We start from the raw sequence: 20101 nt of genomic DNA, 5'->3' as shown, positions 1-20101 counted from the left end.
TTTTGGATTTTTAGTGTATGCTTTCTCACCCATAAAACAGGCTTTACCTTATCAATCTTAGATAAGAATATATTCAAAGACTTATAATATGGTACATGTCTATTCAATATTTATTTTTACACTTTTTTTTGTCTTAGAAAGCTGTTTGTATATGTTGTTGGATTATACGGTCTTTTTAAACTAATCAACTAAACCAGTAGGAAGGAGATCAGAATATCAGAAAGCAAAAAGCAAGTAAGAATAGAACTGATTCTTCTTCTTAAAATTTAATCTTATAAGCAAATATTTTGGAAATTTTGCTCTTTATAATCTTTTATCTAGACTGAGTCTAGCTAGGATTAATGATGAATACTAGAAAATCTTGTACAATAAAAGAACATTCATGTGGTTGTTTAAGTAAGTTCTTTATTCTAAAAGCTGGTTATTTTTGTTTAAAGAGGAGACCATAAGACAAAGTCAGATGTCAGTCTTTGAGTTCATTCTTCATTGGTTAGAACATAGTAGGAATGATGTTGAAGCTTTTTTTTTGGCTTGCTGCTTCCGGTAACATAGTTCTAGTGACCAGAGTCCTATGGTTATGTAAGTTTCAAAATCCTCAACTGATTCAGTTCATTATGTTGAAAGGACTAAATTTGCATCAAAGTCCAATGTTGTTATCATAGACTACTTTGCTTTTGTAAATCACTGTATGAAAGAGATTTCAGTAAAAATCCAGGAGAAGATGCATGGCTCTTTGGAATCATATTTGTAACTAGCATGCTACAATTCCTCCTCTGGTATGTTGTCAATTAAATGATGCAGCCCTTCCCTACTTAGACCTGCAGAATCCACTGGGCATTTCAGTAAATTTTGTTTTCACATAGACAAGTAGCCTTGCACTTTTCCTTAAGCAATTCATGTTCACAGCCTGCTGTCGTCTTCAAGGAATCACAGTTACTAAGGAGGTCTTCATACTCGCAACTATTGGCTGTAAAAAAGAAACAGATTGGTTACCTCATTATCATTCTTCCCAGTAGCAGCAAAACAATCTGTGCGTTTAGAGTGTACGAGGGCAGTAGGATTGGACAAACACGTCAGCCTCACTTACGCTCTGATGGGCCTTTTACTTCTGGAGGGACACACAGGACGTACCCTAATTAAGCTCACTGATTAATCCATCACTTTCTTATTTTGAGCTGGTGATGTGTTTCTAAAATGAATTAGCCTACTATTCTCCCATAGCAGAGAGAGTAAAATGAATATAAATAAATCTCTCTACACCTGCAGAGTCTAATATGGGAGCCACTAGCCACATGTAGTTATTTAAGTCTTTTTTCTTAAATTAGATAAAAATAAGAATTTATTGTCTACAATTCATCATCTAAAATTTTCCTTAATTTCCTAGCCATTATTTGAAATTATTGTAAAATTTCCTAGTTTCCTATCCATTATTTGGCTACTTGTAAGACACCCACTTATCGCGTTCGCTCCTTGTGGCGGTGACGACAGCGATACGTACACAGACCTGGTTCACTTCAGTTCTTTATTGTTGCTCAGAAGGCCGGGAGAAGGTGAGTGAGAAGAAGCAACAGCCAGAGGGAGCGAGTGAGAGGAAGATTGAGAGGAAGAATGAGAGGAAGAATGAGAGGAGAGAGAGAGAGAGAGAGCTTCTCTTTCCTGCTTATGCCTTATATAAAGGAAGCTGGCCTATGGTGATCAAGATCATGCGTGACCTTTAAGCTGATTGGTAGCATGCCCTCTGCACGAGCTGAGCACGAGCGCGGAAGCATGGGGCAAGCCTATAGGAGCAACTTCCTTATGCTAATGCCACCAAACCAGGAAAGGTGGCGCCCAGGAAGCGGGTGCCATCTTAGGGCGTTGGTCAGCTACAGTGGAAGGGCGGTGTTCAGCCATAGTGGGACTCAGCCTCGGCCATAGGCCGGCCACTACATCTCCCTAAACAAAGCATCGCGAAGGCCCGCGGTGGGTGTTGACGCGATGTGATTTCTGCCCAGTGCTCTGAATGTCTTCCAGGCCTTGACAGCTGCTGTAGATATTTGCATATACACTGCAGGTGGGTAATTTATCTGATTATGCTCTCCTAAGTAAGGTCCTGTGCCCATTAGCATCTCTAGGTTCCACTGATTGTTCCCTGTGGCAGTGTTGCGCCGGGCAGTGTCTTGTGAAAGCTCTGCCCACGCAGTTTTGAATAGCAGGTACTGACCTCCAGTAAGGCATGCTCTGGCTACATTAGCCCAATCATCTGGTGTTAGATTTTGAGTGGCTAATGACTCCACTATGGCCACAGTGAACGCTGCTTGCACTCCGTAGGTGGTGGCAGCTTCCTTTAGGCTTTTTATAAGCTTAAAATCTAGGGCTTGACGGTATCTTTGCTGGGTGTTTGGATCTTCTATTACTGGGAAGGCTGCATTCCCCTCCATGGTTAACCATTCCCTCCATCTATTCTTGCCCAATTGTTCTTGGCACCCCTGGCCACCACAACATGAGTAACTCTGGTAAGGGGGTGGCTCTGCTCTATAGGTTGGAGAGCAAAATGGATGATTTGAGGCGGTTGGCACAATCTCTTCTACCTTACTGCTCTTATTGGGGAGAGGGGCCGAACTAGTCTCTCCTTCCTCTCTGCTTATTCTCAGTTGGCTCAGTGAGGGTACAATGTGGGCCGATGTCCTCTCTGAGCAGCCCTAGCCTCTAACTCTTCTCCTGATAATTCTTGGTCCTCTTCCTCATCAGAGGACCCCCCCTGTGTAGATCTTCTTTCAGATGCTCTCGCAGAGGCTCTTTCTTCTTTCACTTCCTCAAGAACCTCCTCTCCTTCCCTTATGGCCTCTCTACAACTAGATGTATTCTCCTTTAGGCCGCTCCTAACCAGCCCCCATATGGGGAGCGTCCCAGCCAGGAGTGGCTCCCTGCGATCTGTGTTGCGCAGATCCTTGCCTAACTTTTCCCACACGGGGGCAATGATTCTTCCTTCATCTAGGAACCACGGAGCATGCTTCTCTACCGTGTGGAGGAAAGCCCTTGTGGTTTTTGTTTTTAATGATGTTCCGTTGGCCCTCAGGAGTGCTCTCAAAGGCTCTTCTGCTCTAATTCTAGACACTTCAGATCCCATGTTAGCGATTAAAGGATAAAAGGCTACTCCTAAGTTTATGGGTAAAGGGTACTCTTATCGCTAACCTGCATTCGTCGCTATACCGCAAACTTTTCTTGCTTCGTCACTATCCCGCGAAATTTCACTGGCACCCTAACTTTTCATAACATTTTTGACAAAACAAAACAGTACAACAAAGAACACTATGACGGACAGACAAAACAGAAATCCCCACCACAGCCGCTTGCTATCTCCTTTCCTACTTCTACTTTCGCTTTGCTCGTTGGTCCACTCACCCTTCTCCTCTGAGGTGCCTTCCTGAGCGATCCTTCCGAATGGGGTCCACTGGTACTGCTTCAGGGTAAGAAGCTCTATGGCGTCCATGTCCGCCAGTTTCTCCTCTGGGTGGTTGGAGAAAAATTCCCGGGTTTCGGCACCAGATATCGCGTTCGCCCCTTGTGGCGGTGACGACAGTGATACGTACACAGACCTGGTTCACTTCAGTTCTTTATTGTTGCTCGGAAGGTCGGGAGAAGGTGAGTGAGAAGAAGCAACAGCCGGAGGGAGTGAGTGAGAGGAAGAATGAGAGGAGAGAGAGAGAGAGAGAGAGAGAGAGCTTCTCTTTCCTGCTTATGCCTTATATAAAGGAAGCTGGCCTATGGTGATCAAGATCATGCGTGACCTTTAAGCTGATTGGTAGCATGCCTTCTGCAGGAGTTGAGCACGAGCGCGGAAGCATGGGGCAAGCCTATAGGAGCAACTTCCTTATGCTAATGCCACCAAACCAGGAAGGGTGGCGCCCAGGAAGCGGGCGCCATCTTAGGGCGTTGGTCAGCTACAGTGGAAGGGCGGTGTTCAGCCATAGTGGGACTCAGCCTCGGCCGTAGGCCGGCCCCTACACCCGCTGATTGAGAACATTTCCATCCTTTCATACTATTGGACAGCACTGCTCTGAACTCCAATGCTTTCTTTCTAGAGAGAGTGACTTCTATAGAAAGATAAACATGTAAAACAACAATAATATGCCCCCTTTCCTTCTAATGTTTCTTCTTGGATGTTCTCCAGGGGCCCCAAGCCCAACAAATCTCAAAAACTCTTCATGCCACCAAGAACAGACCCATAGATCTATGGAACAGAATAGAGAGCTCTGATATAAACTCAAACATATACAACTAATTAATATATGATAAAGGAGCCATGGATATACAATGGGGAAATTACAGCCTCTTCAACAACTAGTGTTGGCAAAACTGGACAGCTACATGTAAAAGAATGAAACTGGATTATTGTCTAACACCATACACAAAAGTAAACTCGAAAAGGATCCAAGACCTGAATGTAAGTCATGAAACCATAAAACTCTTAGAAGAAAACAGACAAAAATCTCTTGAATATAAATATGAGCAACTTTTTCCTGAACACATCTCCTCAGGCAAGGGAAACAAAAGCAAAAATGAACAAATGGGACTACATCAAACTAAAAAGCTCCTGTACAGCAAAGGACACCATCAGTAGAACAAAAAGCCATCCTACAGTATGGGAGAATATGTTCGTAAACGACATATCCCACAAGGTGTTAACATCCAAAATATATAAAGAATTCACACTCCTCAACACCCAAAAAGCAAATAACCAGATTAAAAAATGGGCGGAGGATATGAAGGCACTTCTCTAAGGAAGAAATTCAAATGGCCAACAGGCACACGTAATATACTTCACATTGCTAATTATCAGGGAAATGCAAATTAAAACCACAATGAGATATCACCTCAAACAAGTTAGGATGGCCAACATCCAAAAGACAAGAAATAATTGCTGGCAAGGATGTGGAGAAAGGAGAACCCTCCTACACTGTTGGTGGGAATGTAAATTGTTCAACCATTATGGAAAGCAATATGGAGGTTCCTCAAAAAACTAAAACTAGGAATACCATTTGACTCAGAAATTCCATTCCTAGGAATTTCCCGAAGGAATCAAGATCCTTGATTTAAAAAGACATATGCACCCCTATGTTTACTGCAGCACTATTTACAATAGCCAAGATATGGAAGCAACCTAAGTGTCTATCAGTAGATGGATGAAGAAGAGGTTGTACATATATACAATGGAATATTATTCAGCCATAAGAAGAAAATAAATCCTACCATTTGCAACAGCATGGGTGGAGCTAGAGGGTATTATGCTCAGTGAAATAAGACAGACTGAGAAAGACAAGTACCAAATGATTTCACTCATTTGTGGAGTATAACAACAAAGCAAAACTGAAGGAACAAAATAGCAGCAGATCCACAGACTCTAGAGGACTAGTGGTTACCAAAGGGAATGGGTTGGGTAGGAAGGGAAGGAGATGGGGATTAAGGGTCATTATGATTAGCACATAGAATGTAGGGTTACGGGGAAGGCAGTGTAGCACAGAGAAGACAAATAGTGACTCTACAGCATCTTACTATGCTGATGGACAGTGACTGCAGTAGGGTGCATGTGGGAGACTTGATAATATGGGTGAATGTAATAGCTACAATGTTGGTCATGTGAAACCTTTATAAGATTGTATATCAATGATACCTTAATAAAAAAAAACACTCCTCATGTCACCCACAAGGCTGACAGTTTTTGGGTGTGGTCTCCCTACCCCTTCCTGTCATCACAATGAAATGGCTCTCAGACTACTCAGCAATTCAGGCCAGGATGAATCAGACTGATCTTTTCTACTTCTGATCCACACTGACTGGCAGAGATAAAAACACTGGCTATTCTAGTTCTTGTCTCTCAACCCTGCCCATTTCTTTTCATTCATTTTGCCAATAATGCATTAAGACATCCTTTTTTTGTTTTCAACTCATGTTTTGCAACAGTATTTTGGCTGGCTTCCATCCATGTGTTTCTACATATGATTGCTAGAAAGTACTTTATAAAATGTGATTTTGATCTTATTACTCTTTTATTTAAAATATTTCACTTGAGTGCTTATTGATAATAGGATAAAGTACAACCAACTCCTTATAAAGTATCAGCAGAGGTATATTCAATTTTTCTTTGATTTGTAGCTTTGGTATCATTTATATTCTTAATTATAGCTATTAAAGTCAGTCAGAAAGAATGCTAACTAAAGGTGAATGCATTTGAAAGGTAAAAATCTCAGTGATCAACTCTATTGTTCATAATATTTTAATAAAAGTATCTTATCCACAAAAAGCCAAATACTATTTTTACTTGTACTCATGGCAACTAAAGAAATCGTATATATGATGTTTATTTTATTCTCTCCTTTTGCAACAATATGCTTGTAGGTTCTGTGGCCAAGTCTGTGTACAGATTGGATTTTGTCATTAAAAATGTGCAAAGAATTACTGTCATTGGGCAAGTGATCATTTCTTAAATCAAACACTGTAATTCCAATTATATTAGAAAAAAAGTGAGGTAATCAGCATTAGAAAATCATTAGCACTAAAGGAACATAATATTGGTTTGCTGGTCTAGACTGAGCAATAATATGGTCTCACACATAATATATTTTGACTCTGCCAAAATACAACCTTTGGTATGGTGATACCAACTGATGAAATGAACTATGTCCCAGAAACATGTATAGCTAATATTAGTGAGCTGTGCATAGTCACAGGACACACTGATGATAGATATTTTATCTTATATATGGTAAAATTCTTTTCATTATAAATAATATGTAGTTTCCTGAAGTGTATAAAATGTTTACTTAAACACACACTGATTTTGTCTTTTGCATAAAGACATTATTTGAATTGGTTACTTTAGGAGATTTCTTAATCAGTAGGAAGAAAATAAAATATCAATTCTATTATAATAGCGAGTTAATCATTTCACACTTACTGCATAGCCCACTGTCACAGTTACCAGGGCAACCAGCACAAGGCATTCCTTGATGGTAAGGGGTATTCTTTCTACTCATGTTATTACCACTGAAATTTAAAATACATAATGTCAAATAATTTTCATTTTGCTGTTTAGTTTACATGCTCTTAAAGCAATTATCCATCAAAAAAATATATATAGTTATTAGATGTTTTTATATACATTAACAAAACTGAAAAATTACGATTCCCAATGTGTAATTCAAGTAACATCCAAATTAAGAAAATACATCACATGTTGACCATCTCCTTGACAGTAATTCTGTAGGCTAAGCAATTACATTGTACACCAGGAGTCGAAAGTTTCCAGTATATTTCAACCTAGCAACACTCTCTTCACCTCGAGGGGACTTGGCCAGTCTGTAAGGCAGTAACCCAGTGTGCCAGTGGGGGGTAGAACACATGCCCTGGAGGACACAAGAGGCTCCTGGGGGCAGGGCCATTGTGGTATGGAAATGAGTACTCAGTATTACAATATTTTTTTATTTGAAAGATGATAGAATATTGTAATTTCTCTAATATGGACTAGGGACACTAAGGCTCCAGTGACTTCTAGATGTGGAGATGATGTTTAGGTAGAGTTGCATGTGTTCGTGGGGCAGGGAGAGCTGGGGAAGGTTTGTGAATTTCTAGATGTGGTGAGTGAGAGAGTTTTAATGTTTACTAAATAAGGAATATTAATTTTACTAGTTTTGATAAACACCAATATCCAGGGTATAATCATCTTACAGTGACCGATTTGTGACTTACATATGATTATTTTCCTAGTGGCCATTTAATTCCTTTGAAAATACGAGGGGGTCCAGATCTCAATAGTATCAGGTGGGAGAAGGGCCCCAGGCAAAGCATCAGAATCTCAGTGTCCCTGCACAGAATGTAGCCGTATGTGTGTGACCCTCGCAAAAATAGTGAAATAGATATAAAGGTGAGTTTTCTGGAGGTTCTCTCACCCCTGCCTCTGCCCACTTCAGGGGCTTGGGTCCAGAAGCTGGCCCTCTCACAGTCAGGCAGTGAGGTTGGAAACATTCTCCGAGGACCTGTCAATTCTTTCTACTGAAGCCTAATAGATATTTGCAGGAAAATGACTCTGGAGATCATACTTCTCAAGCTGGAGACCCATATGCCCAGGTTATCTACAATCTCAAAATATATCCTGTAGCAGCAGGCCTGGTGTTAGGTGCCCCCTGCCTCTACTGGTAAGGAATTCCAAACATTAAAAGAAATTAAGACTAGATATGTTGAGATTAGATCTTTAGTATGTCCACAGGATTTGTTGTGGATAACTTCAAACATAGTGCTTGATGAAACAGCATGTTTCCTGCTATAAATCAAGACCTTAATGGATGGAGTTTTTGTGAAAAATGTCTGAGAAAGAGTTAGGATGTTACTTTTCTGGACCTTGAAATATATTAAAATGTCTTGGAAAACCTCTGAGATCCAAAACAATGAATCATTCCTAATAGTAACAATGTAAGTGCTTTTTTAGATAAGCAGGAGCAGGAACATTTTAGCGGAAAGGGCTATAAATCACAATTTGCTATCCCCTATCTGACACTCTACCATCCCTTGTTTAATGATTAAGTCTCTGCTTGCTGGAGTATGAAATTAGCAAGAAGTGGTGATATGAAAAAGAGAAATGCACACTACACATTCTCATGGGATATCCTTGGGCCCTAGGGAAAGGTGATTGGGAGAAAAGACAACACTTCTTAATTAAAGTCAGAGTTTCAGAGATTGCATAACTGGAAGTGAGAACATGATCTGTTCTCTGATAAATTGAATGTATGTCACTACTTCCAAAGATTTAGTCCTTCCCTGTACTGATATATCCTCTTTATTTTGGTTATTTAATATATGAGAATTTAAAAATACTAAATTACAGATGGAAGTATTGGCATTAAAGTCTAAAGCATTTACTTACGCAGGACAGTATTGGCAAACATAGTAGTATTTTAGACGGTCTTGATTGGGACAATAGGCAATTCCACATCCAACATGGTAAGATGAGTACCAAACAACCTTCCATAAGGAAATATAAGGTACATTCAAGGGGAGGGGAAATACGAAAAAACAAATAATAGCAAATATAAAAGTGAACAAAATGTTACTATTATGGTTTGTAGCCATGTACATTACAGAAATAAACTATTAATCAAAATCACAAACTTTAAAAATACTGTATTTTCATGTACATTCACTACTTTACTTACAATGTTAGCAAAGTGCCAAGTCTATTTCCCTATCATGAGTTCTGCAGGCCTTGGAACAAAGTGAGAGCTCTAGATGAACGGCCAGCCACACGCCAGGACTATATCATACCTACTCAGGCTCTTCCCTTAAATTGAACCTTAGAGTTGGTCATAATTTGGAGAAGTTTTCTATATAAGAGCATTTGTGGTAGAAGGATTTTTACTTTTTCCTTTTACCTGGGTATAATGTCCAACAACTGCTGAAGGACTCTCTGGTCCTACACCATAGATGAAGTTGTGGCCCTCATGATACCAGCTTTGGATCGCATCTGACCAGGCAGTGGGGTCACTTGACATATAGAGATTTTCACCACATTTTGTACCTAAGAAGGAACAGATCACTCATGAGGAAAGCAATACATGCAAATAGGCAAAAAAGTCAAGTATAGATACACAAGGATGTTGCCTGTCAAACACAGTGGCTATGATCGCTAACTGTTAATACACAGAAATGGTGCTTTCATCCCTTATCAGCTGTAAAACTGAACAGAAAACACATCTGCCGCACATTGAAGCTGGCCTTAATGTGCAAAACTTTGAATAGGTTAGAAGACCTTATTCTTTAAAAATCCTATTCTCTCTGGATTGTCAAAGATGCATTTTTTTTCATACTGAATTCTTCACATGTGTAATGCCTCATGTACTGCAATTAATATTTTGTGTAAAGTTGATGCATAAGTGTTTTTTCTCTCATAGTTTCTATAATCCTTGATAAAATATGTCTTAAAGTTATTTCAAGTCTAATATATTATTCTACACATGATAGGCACACAGTCCATACAAAATACTTGACTGTTATTAACAGGTAAAAAATGAATCCACCTACCGAAAACATTCATCCTGATAAATACATTTAAAGCAAAATTCAGGAGCAATTCAACATACTGCAATATATCTTATGAATGCAAAAGAAATAGCTTTCAAAACACCAAACAAGTACACAATATCACAAAAAGGACAGGGTTAGAGGAAGTAGGAAGCCTGTTTGTCTTTCCAATATATGACACCACTTCCAGTTCTGCTCTTGGGTAAGGCATTCTTCCCATGTCCTGGTTTTCTAATCTTTAAAGTTGGAAAAATGATGATATATAACCCATTTACTCATGAGTTAGTAAGAGGAGCAAATGGAATATTGCTTGAGAAATTTTTTGCATAATGGCAATGGACAAGCACCTCATGGTACTTATCAACATTATCTGTCTATATACAGATACTTTGATTTTATAAAGACAGCGGTGTAAGCAACATTTATTCACAATGCCTTAATGCAATGTCCCAGAATGGTATTTATTTTATTTGTCCAATACTATTTTATTTGTTCATTTACTCAGCAAATATTTTTAGTCATTTACATACTGGTTTTTCGTTCTTCTGGGTTACTGTGTTGTAATGTGCACTTGTTTGCCCACTTTTGGGCATTTGCTGTTGCTTCTCTGCTCCATTCCTAAATGTCACAAGATAAAAAGTACAATTAAAGGCTCAACTCCAATGAAGCATATGCTTTATAATCTGATTGGCAGGTTGATTTGCACTACTTTAAAACTTCTGTAGAGGTATTATCTGTTGTCATTGGTATGAAAATTTCTTTGTGTATGTGTGTGTGGGTGTGTATGTGTCTATCTGCCCCAGTGTCAGTTTTCACATGAAGAGTGGTCCATAAAAGATTCGTTTAATGAGAGAAATAGGTAATATAATAATATCTGACTATTTATTTTAGCACAGCAACTACATCCAAGATTTTTAGTAATGGTGCTACTGTGAATATTGATCAACATGTGATGTATCCTAATTATATTTCAATAGTAATAAGCTGGTCTAGATTATTCCCAATACTATTTGTAGCCCATGCATTCATATGGGAGATATCCAGCCTTTATGGACTATGTGTTGGAAAGTGGGCTGTTATTGACCCTCAGTGGCACTGATCCTGAAAGAATGGGCATGGCTTTATTTTAGACTAGGAAAGATAGCTAACAAAAAAATGTAATGGCTGCATGTATGATGTCTGAAGATTTGACTTCTAATTCTGCCTTCCCAACTTACTAGCCCTGTTATGGCGACAAGTTATCTAACTATAATAAGGGAAAGTTAATTTCTGTCCTGACCAAAACATGTCTCAAATGAGATAGCAAGATAGAACACTTGTAAATCAGTGTTCTCAAAAGATGCCAGCTCCCAGCTGTCTGCTCTTAGCACTGCTAGTTCACGCCACTGTGCTTATATTACTGCCTTTTACCATCTTTAGCATGTTGCTGGCAGGTGGAGAGACCGATTTCCTCAGTTCATTGTGTTTATTTACAATCTCTCTTTGCACTTGTGTTTGAGTGGTTAACAAAGCAGTAAAGGCTGGATCCTAAATGAAAATAAAATTAAAGTTTTTTAAAACTTTTTTGAAAGTTGCATTTAAGGGTAAGTTAATTCAAAGGAATAGAGAAGACTTTAAAAAACATTCAGTTCAAGCCAATATTAGCTGGTAATCATTGCCAATGAATCTGAGCTCAAAGGATGACGAATAGGAAAGAAGTACTTTGAAGCTTTGAGAGTGGGGTTGTAATTCAGTGTGTGACTAAAATCCCCTCCGAGCCTACAAGTGACAGTTTCTAGATTCAAGAGAACTTTTAACAGGTTTTTCTAGATATATGAGTGATGATATTATATAGTTACAAAGAAACACAATAGAAACAGTAAGATATATCACATTCACAGGCTGCCTCAGTGGGGCTTAAGGGTGGAGGCTGAGATTCTTTCTGGGCTGTAAGGGGAACATTGACCTGACATGGTTCCTGTTTTCAGAGAAAGAATGTATTTATAGAAAGAATGTTTAAGTTCAGTCAAAGTGCATTCAGTAGTTTTGTAAAATGATTTTACCTATTATGGGTAGATTTATGAAGCCATGCAAAAGACAGTTTTGCAGTATTAAAAGAAATCTCCAAGGCAATTTGAAGAAAGCAAAGCCATCCTATTAAAGGGCTATTGCTGATGTTGTTCCTTTTAGTAACAGAATGTAATTGATAAGATATTAAATCAGGTGCTGATATTTTTGGTTTATCTTTGTGGTGTATGGGTGTGTAGGGGTCTAAGCCTTGAACTAAGCCTTGTTCCCATAAGGTTTAAGCACTTTGATAACCTAAATTTACAAGAGAGTGTGACGTTATATGGGCATGAGCAATATTTTGCCGTATAAGTCTAATCAGACAGGGTTATTTGTTGATTTTCACTGATTCTGTCACCTTGGGATAAGTTACGTTCTCCTCCCCTCAATACTGAGGTCCTTCAAAGCTTTCCAAATACTGTGAACATAGGTCTCACCATATTTTATGGCCTCTATTTACGTCAAGTGTCCATTTCTCCTGCTTGCTTGTATGTTCCTAAGGACAGGGTACAATAGTGAATGACATTGTACCCACAGATTAGGCACATTCCCACCAACTAACTCCTAAATTAGAGAGTTAAGAATTCACATGCGAAATACTAGCAGCGGCCAACCTCTGAATTACATCAAAGCATAAAATAACATCCCTGAGTATGTCCTATTAATCCTCAAAAACTTGCTTAAGATGGTTTCATTTCAAAATACATCAATATTTGGTCCCTGAGAAAGAATTATTTCCTGCTTCTCACCTTATTTTGCTTTATAGATAAAAACTACTAAAGATATGCCTTTGTGTTTTCTTTTAAATGAGTTTCAGTAAAGCTTTCTTTAGGCAGCAGAAAATCTGAAAAGTACTGAGAACAAAACAGATCAAATATGGTATTTGTCTATCTATCCTTAAAGGGTTTTTATTGGATATGCAGTATGACATAAATAATTATGATACCACAAGATAACTGAAATGATGGGAGGGATCTACTAGATACAGGAGGAGGAGGGATCAATTCTTTTCAATTGAGGTTAGTGAAGACTTCACAAAAGATGATCTGGATTGGGGTTTTGAAAGGTATATAGTGCTTTCTACGCATCTTGAAAATGCTCTGAAAACCACACTGAGCACAAGGAATGGAGGGCATCTGATCAGCAAACTTGCAGTGGAGAAAAAGACCAAAAGGATATCTCCCTTTTAGATAATTTCATAAATGAAGACCAGAAGATGGACCAGAAAGGTAACAGGGAATTGGAAAAGGCCATGAAGGGAAATGTTTAGGCAGGAAAATGGGAACAGAGCAAGCATTTGGAAGAAGCTGTAGGTGATGAATAATGTGTCTTCAGATCGAGACTTGATTATGGTAACACAACGTGTTTCTGAATGCCAATGAGGTATGACCCAATGTCATGTTTCTCGGTCTGGGGAGACCTAGCTAATAGAGTTAAAGGAGGGTGCAGAACAAACAGCAAAGATCAAAGTTCCTCACATTCGGAGGTTTTCTGATCAGGAGATAGATGCCTTATGGGGGCATCTACATACCAATCACTGAAGAGGATGATTGATTCTGTTCTTGGATCTTTAAGCAAAGCAGCACATTCAAAACAGAGGATTTGAGCTCAACAGGTAGGCTCTCATATAGCAAGTCTATAATTATTAATAAACAGAGCAAAACAAAATACTAAGTATTTTAGAGTTAGATTTTTTAAATGTAAAAAAGGTATTATCATACAGTAGTGATGGAAATTAAATGATATGTGAAGTTGTACTATTTTAAGATTATGCAAATTGTTAATTTTCTGTGGGATCACACTGAAGTGGATTAAATAAAGGAAATCAGAAAAGAACTTGGGGAGGGAAAGCTATCATTAGTTTTTTAAATTTATAGACTAGTGTGTCCATCAGAAATATAATTATGCATGATATGTAATTTTAACTTTTGAATGGTCACATGAAAAGTGTAAAAAGAAACAGGTGATAATGATTTAAATAATATGTTTTATTTGTAATGGGTTAAGTGGTAGTGTACAAGAATGACACCATGTCCTTACCCCCAGAATCTCTGAATGTGACCTTATTTGGTAAAAAGGTCTTTCCAGATGTAACTAAGTTAGGATCTCTTGATGAGATGGTCCTGGATTCAGAGTGGGCCTTAAATCCAATGACAAGTGACCTTAAAAAAGTCACCCAGAGAGGAGATGGTGATATGAAAATAGAAGCAATGGTTGGAGTAATGCAGCCACAAGCCAGGGAAGCCAAGGGTTGTTGGAAGCCACCAGAAGCTAGGAGAGGGACATGGATCTGATTCCCTCCCAGCAATTCCAGAGGGAGCTTGGTTGGCCCTGCTGATACCTTAATTTCAAACTCTGGCCTCCAGAACTGTGAGGGAATACATTTCTGTTCTAAGCCACTAAGTTCGTGTTAATTTTTTATAAGAATGTAATACATTATTTAATTATCCAAAATATTTCATCATATATTCAATATAAAACTATTAATGATATTTTCTTTTCTGCACTCAATCTTTGAAATCTGGTGTGTATTTTACACTTCCAATAGGTCTTATTTTGGACAAGCCACATTTCAAGTGTTCAAGAGCCACATATCTGGTGGCGACTGTGTTGGACAGCTTCCCCTTAGATTGGGACACTCTTGCCCCTGCCACTCTCGGAGTGCCTAGCCATCCCACAAAGTTGCCTGGATAGCTCTGGAAAGATTTTCCCCTTTCCCCTTACCTTTCCTTCAGCGGGTAAAGACAGAAGCAATCCAGCAGCCAGAAACACCACTACCGGGAGTGAAGCCATTGCTGGGAAATAAGTCAAAGAGCACAAAGTCTGCATTGAATCAAGTAAGTACATGGATCTCTAACTAAGAGGGAAAAACCAATGATACTAGTTATCTCAGAGGAACTTTGATTCCCAAACTCATAAAAATGCAACAGGAAAAGACTGTCATATGGTGCCAGTAGAATCATAGTGGAACCAACCTCTTCTCTGACAGTGACGACAAAAAACTGAAGAACTTGACTGATGCTTTTGAAGTATACTTTTAACACCCAGGGACATATTATTTTTCTACCCACTTCTATTTCTGCCAAGTCTATCAAAAGGAAAATATGGGGAGAAAAACAGAGTTCTTCCTAGTTAATTATAATAGTACATTACTTACTCATCTCCATCTTGGGAGAAATTTTATTTTCAGTGTGTACCATCTCTTGGTTTGCTTTTCTCTATAAAAGGACAAACAGAAGTGTTTGTCCTTTTACTTATGCATAACTCTAATCAAGATTCCAGGGTTGTGATTACACAAAAATAAATGTGCCAATACTTTATTAGTGGTGATTAGTTTTGTTTAATACACGGTTGGGTACAAAGATTATTTAATGTCTTCATTAACACTCTAAATTCAGCATTGGATTGCCCACATTGTCTTCTCTCAATGTGTCAAAAAAATCCTTGGCTCTTTAGATGAAGCAATAAGACCACTGAGTTTAGAAAGCAGCCATATTCCTACTAATGTCATATAAATTGCTAACTCTGCAAATGAAAGGAATGCTGCCTTGATTTGTTTTCTTTATGTGGTATTGGTACTCTCAAATTCTTGGAGGAAAAGAAAATTCTAAACAATTTATCTGTGGTATTTCTCAGGCCTTATTGATTTGTGGGTAGTAGACAATGGATAACCTGTTCCAAGTAATCCCTCTATCTTCAATAGTGTGCTCATGAAAGGAAGTGGAATGAACATTTATTGATGGGTATGGCAAAATACAATGTCTATACTCTTGTACCTTGGTGGATGTGACTATGTTTTACGAATGAAGAAACTTAGACTTAGCACAGTTAATTAACCTATGCCAGTGGTAAGTTCTTAATGTCAGAAATTACCTTCAACCAATTATGACTTCAAAGTCAATGCACATTAACATAGTTCCAACTGGGAAAAAACAATCATTTTGCTTCACAATGGAGATACTCTATCCTTGTTTTAACAATCCCTGTATTACTATAACCACATATGTTCAAAATAAAAATCTTCAATATAGAAGTATATATATATATATATATGTAATGTATACAGTTTATCATACTTTTATGTTTTTCCATTAAAGATAGTTCTAGTATAATTTTTTCAAACTCATAAACATGGGAATGATTTATATTATCTAATTTACAATGACATGTAAATAATTCATTTATTTATAAATTTCATATATAAGTTGATACAGTGAGTAAAAGAGTAAAATTAACTTGAAATCATTTGATAAAAGTTTAATTATCCATAAAGTTTTGAGATTCATGGATAAATTTATTAAACATATCATTTTACTGCAGGCAAATAAAAATGATTGGTAAATAAAGTGTTCACATTAAAATGAATGAGTAATCACATACTACTGGTTCTCATTGCAGGATGAATATCCTTTATCTGTAGGAAGAAGCAAAGTGGAGAGAAGGTAATAGCGCAATACGTATTACATCTATTGCTGTTTAAGCAAATTCTGGCTGTGTAAGTAAATCTAAGTAGATACATTTCTGAAACAGGATTTTTCACACCAATAGCTACAAGTTTCATTCCCAGCTGCCCAACAGTGTTTTTGACATTATTTGGTTCCCACATATCTTGCAACATGAATAAGTAAAACATGTCCTCTCTCCCTAACCAGCCCTCTACTCTTAGGCACACTAAAATTTGGGTCCTGCCTTTTTGGCCTGGCATTTTTATCACAACCACTTGAGCCTGGTTAATCACTGCAAAGGTAACCAGGATCCTACCTTATAGCTGAACTCCCAAGGCTCAGCTTTCTAAGACTTTTACTTCCTAGTTACCAACTTTCCATATTTTATTGGTTGAGAGCATAGTCTTAGGAAGCCATTGGTTCTAGGAAATCATCTCTGAGCTTCTTTTCTCTTCTGTAAAATGTGTATTATCATATCATAGATTTGCTTTGAAAACTGAACAGTATAACATACACAAAACACCTGCTAAAATGCCCAGTATATAATACTTAATAAATGAAAATTTTTAATATTTTTATTTTTATCCTTTGCAATGCATGATAGTTTGATGACCTCATAAGATCTTTCTATAAATGCATGTTGTTTCATTGAATTGCTAATTTTAGAGCTGACTATAAGACCCATTTTTACTTCCAGGTGTCACAGGGGGAAAAAAAAATATATATAAAAAAATACATATATATATATATATAAATACCAGTATAATCTAATCAGTGATTCCAATGTTCAAGGCCCAGTTCTACTGGCGATCTAGCTAACTTTAGGAAAATGATCTAAGATCTGGGCTGTTGTATTCTTATTAGCTCATTGAAAGACATACCCATGAGGCTAAAGATTTTGTATAGCTCAACCATTTAACATGTTTATATTAGATGACCAACAATGCATAATTTACAGACCGTGATGCCACATATTCTTCACTGCCACTCTCCTGTCGCTCCACCTTCCATCAGCCAACCTACAGTCTTCTTTGTTGCATCAATGGGAGCAATGATACTTTTGATGGGAGTGTATTTCAAGAAAAGTTGGTCATATTTTATGCCTTTAAACACACATATATAGTTGAAAAGTTGTCTACCATTTTTTTCTTTGCTACTTACTAATGGAAAAGTACTGTACCCTTTCTTGCAGGTGTTTTAAGATCAGGATAACATGGTTCTTTTAAGGTGTCTACAGGAAGAACATGGTGTATGGTTCCATAATCCTAGGACAGGGAAAAGGAAGATATTTAAAACAAAGGTTTGAAAACTAGATTATTAGGATCAACAACAATCTCTAACAAACTTAAAATAGTGCGACTGCTTAGAATTATTGTTCTCTAATAATTTACTGTATTTATTTGAGCTCATCATTAAAACAATAATCTCCTCCCTAGATCAGATTGTATTTTGATGTTTTGCTTTTTCCTTCAAAACTAACAAAGTAGACTTCTTAAGTTCAGTTAACTATTGCTTGGCTAACTTCCTGGGAACATCACAGCATATATATCCTTTCAAGATGCACAACTCCTTATCCAGGCTTCTAACCCATACAGTCTTTAGATGGTAACTTCTCTAAGTAGTAACCCACATAATAAGCATTTACTACATGGATTTGGGGAATCACACCTATATCTCTTCACCTCTTTAGCTGGAAGCCAGGGAATAACATAGAGTCCAGAAGGGTCCATTTTACTTGTTTGTAATATACAGGTTCTAATAACTCTGCATTCAAAACATAAAGTTCTTAATTTGACCTAATGAAAGGCCAGATTTAGAAATGGCTTCAGGCTTCTGCTATGACTCAGCGCAATGAATGACTGATCTTTTAACATTGGTAAGGGGTTTCGAGAGGATAAACAGAGAAGCCTGTTGAAAATCTTTGGTGGTAAGCTGCGGAGCAACAACACTGAACCCTCCGCCCTGAATTAGCTCATCCAAGCCGAGTGCCGGAAGAGACACACAGGACCAGGAGACTCCTCACCTCCCAGATCTTCCTGTCCCGTCTCACCGCACTGCCCTCATCCTGGTCGTCTCCAGGTTTGCAGACCGCTCTAATTCTTACCCTGGCTCCAGAGGCCAGATCTTCCTGCTGCAGAGCGAGAGCCAGGCACTGGCTGCTGCTAGGCTCTCCTGGAGTGAGTCTAAAATACCCAGCCAGCCACGTGGGGGCGACGTCACAGGGCTTTATCCATTCAGCGCAGTCGTCAGCTAACTGCTTGCTGCAACTTCCCCATCTGCATCGAGGGCGCACCGAGAAAATTCTGATTTTCCCCTGTGAAACGCAAAGTTCTGCCTTCCCCTCCTTGTCATCACTTGATGAGGAAGCTGAACGTTTGCTCACACACCTGCAGAGTAAGAGGAGGCTGGAGATAATTAATAATCAGGATACATATAACCCAAAGGGTGGCTGAAAAGGAGGCGTTCCTTCTCAGACGAGAATTCCTGAACTAACGCAGGTCAAAGTTTAAAGTGCCAGTTGGAAAAGGCCATAGATACTTAACATTACATCACGACACCAGTGTGGTGCTAACGATGCACTGAGGGTTTCATGGGTAAAGTTGACATTTTGCAGGTTCACTCAATAAACAAGTGTGTTTTTGCTGCTCTTCTCCCCTTCTGTAATAGTTTTGTGGTCTGTAAGTTCAAGAAAAGTAACAAGAACAAGTCTTAGGAAAATACCCAGAATTCCTGATCCAAGGCTGGTGGCTTCAAGTTTAGCAGGTATTTGAGGCATTGACTGAAGACTGTGCTGCCTCTCTTTCTAGAAGGCAGATGAATAATAGATGAATTTTCTTCTATGCTTAGTTGTTTTTTCAAGATTTAAAAGGATGAATTAACTCACTACTTAAAGTATAGGGTTAGGTCAAAAGATACCAAACCAAGAGTTAATATCCATCACATACTAGCTCTCTATACCCCATGCAAAGAGTCTTGAAATTTCTCATTCCAACCCTTGAGGCTTATCTATGCACAACCTTGACTGTAACAAACTGCCATGTTTCTTAGTGCTGAGTGCTCCTTTGATTCAGTAATGATAAAATTCCAAGTGACCAATGTATGAGCATTATTTTATTTTTCTTTTGCTGCTGTTTCAGTTAAAGGACAAGTGGCTAAAAATATCTTGGAATTCAGAAGTAATTCTAGACTGCCTTACTCTTATGGCTACATTCAATCAAAGTTAACTCTTGACAGTTTGCCTTTCTGAATGTTTATGAAACCCACTCCCAGATCTCCCTTTCTTACTGCTGTATTCATGTTTTCACTGTATCTTGCTTAGATTATTAATTTAACATTTCAAATACTTATATTCACAAAATTGCTACTCATCTTTTTACTAATAGAGTTTTGTAGTACATTGCTCTTTTCCTAGTGCAAAATAGTTCATTGTTATCCTGTAATAGTCTATAATGTACTGTGAATAACCTAATTTTCTTTCTTGGAGACAACATACCTATAATCATTACTTGTTCTAATGATGATATCAGAATGAGAGCAACTTGGGTGTTGTAGTGATA

General features: G+C 38.1%; 1 protein-coding gene across 3 annotated transcripts; it reads right to left on the bottom strand.

Annotated features, from left to right (window-relative positions):
- Positions 1-388: 388 nt before the first annotated feature.
- LOC118927648 (cysteine-rich secretory protein 2) lies at positions 389-17783 on the bottom strand. 3 transcript variants are annotated; one of them, XM_057494054.1, is made up of 8 exons: positions 17725-17783; positions 14824-14894; positions 11464-11580; positions 10584-10671; positions 9405-9550; positions 8900-8997; positions 6938-7026; positions 389-967 (listed from the first exon to the last, which is right to left on the bottom strand). In XM_057494054.1, the coding sequence occupies exons 2-8, from the start codon at positions 14890-14892 to the stop codon at positions 840-842; spliced, it is 735 nt and encodes a 244-aa protein (XP_057350037.1). In that variant the 5' UTR covers positions 14893-14894; positions 17725-17783; the 3' UTR covers positions 389-839. The 3 variants fall into 3 exon arrangements, with proteins under 3 accessions (XP_057350037.1, XP_057350036.1, XP_036772032.2); XM_057494053.1 differs by lacking the exon at positions 17725-17783 and adding an exon at positions 16480-16499; XM_036916137.2 differs by lacking the exon at positions 17725-17783 and having other exon boundaries at positions 14824-15165.
- Positions 17784-20101: the final 2318 nt, after the last annotated feature.

Source organism: Manis pentadactyla, chromosome 16 (genome assembly GCF_030020395.1).
Source record: "Manis pentadactyla isolate mManPen7 chromosome 16, mManPen7.hap1, whole genome shotgun sequence".
Taxonomy (NCBI): domain Eukaryota; kingdom Metazoa; phylum Chordata; class Mammalia; order Pholidota; family Manidae; genus Manis; species Manis pentadactyla.
This window is presented reverse-complemented; position numbering and strand designations above follow the sequence as displayed.

Bases quoted from the DNA above. Each gene is read 5' to 3' on its own strand.
- LOC118927648 (XM_036916137.2), bottom strand. From the start codon at position 14,946: ATGTACTTACTTGATTCAATGCAGACTTTGTGCTCTTTGACTTATTTC. The intron at 7,027-8,899 runs GTAAGTAAATGC...TTTAAATTTCAG, and splicing joins GTTTGCCAATACTGTCCTGC to TGGTAATAACATGAGTAGAA. The intron at 968-6,937 runs GTAAGTGTGAAA...TCTTTTTTACAG, and splicing joins CTGTGACAGTGGGCTATGCA to CCAATAGTTGCGAGTATGAA.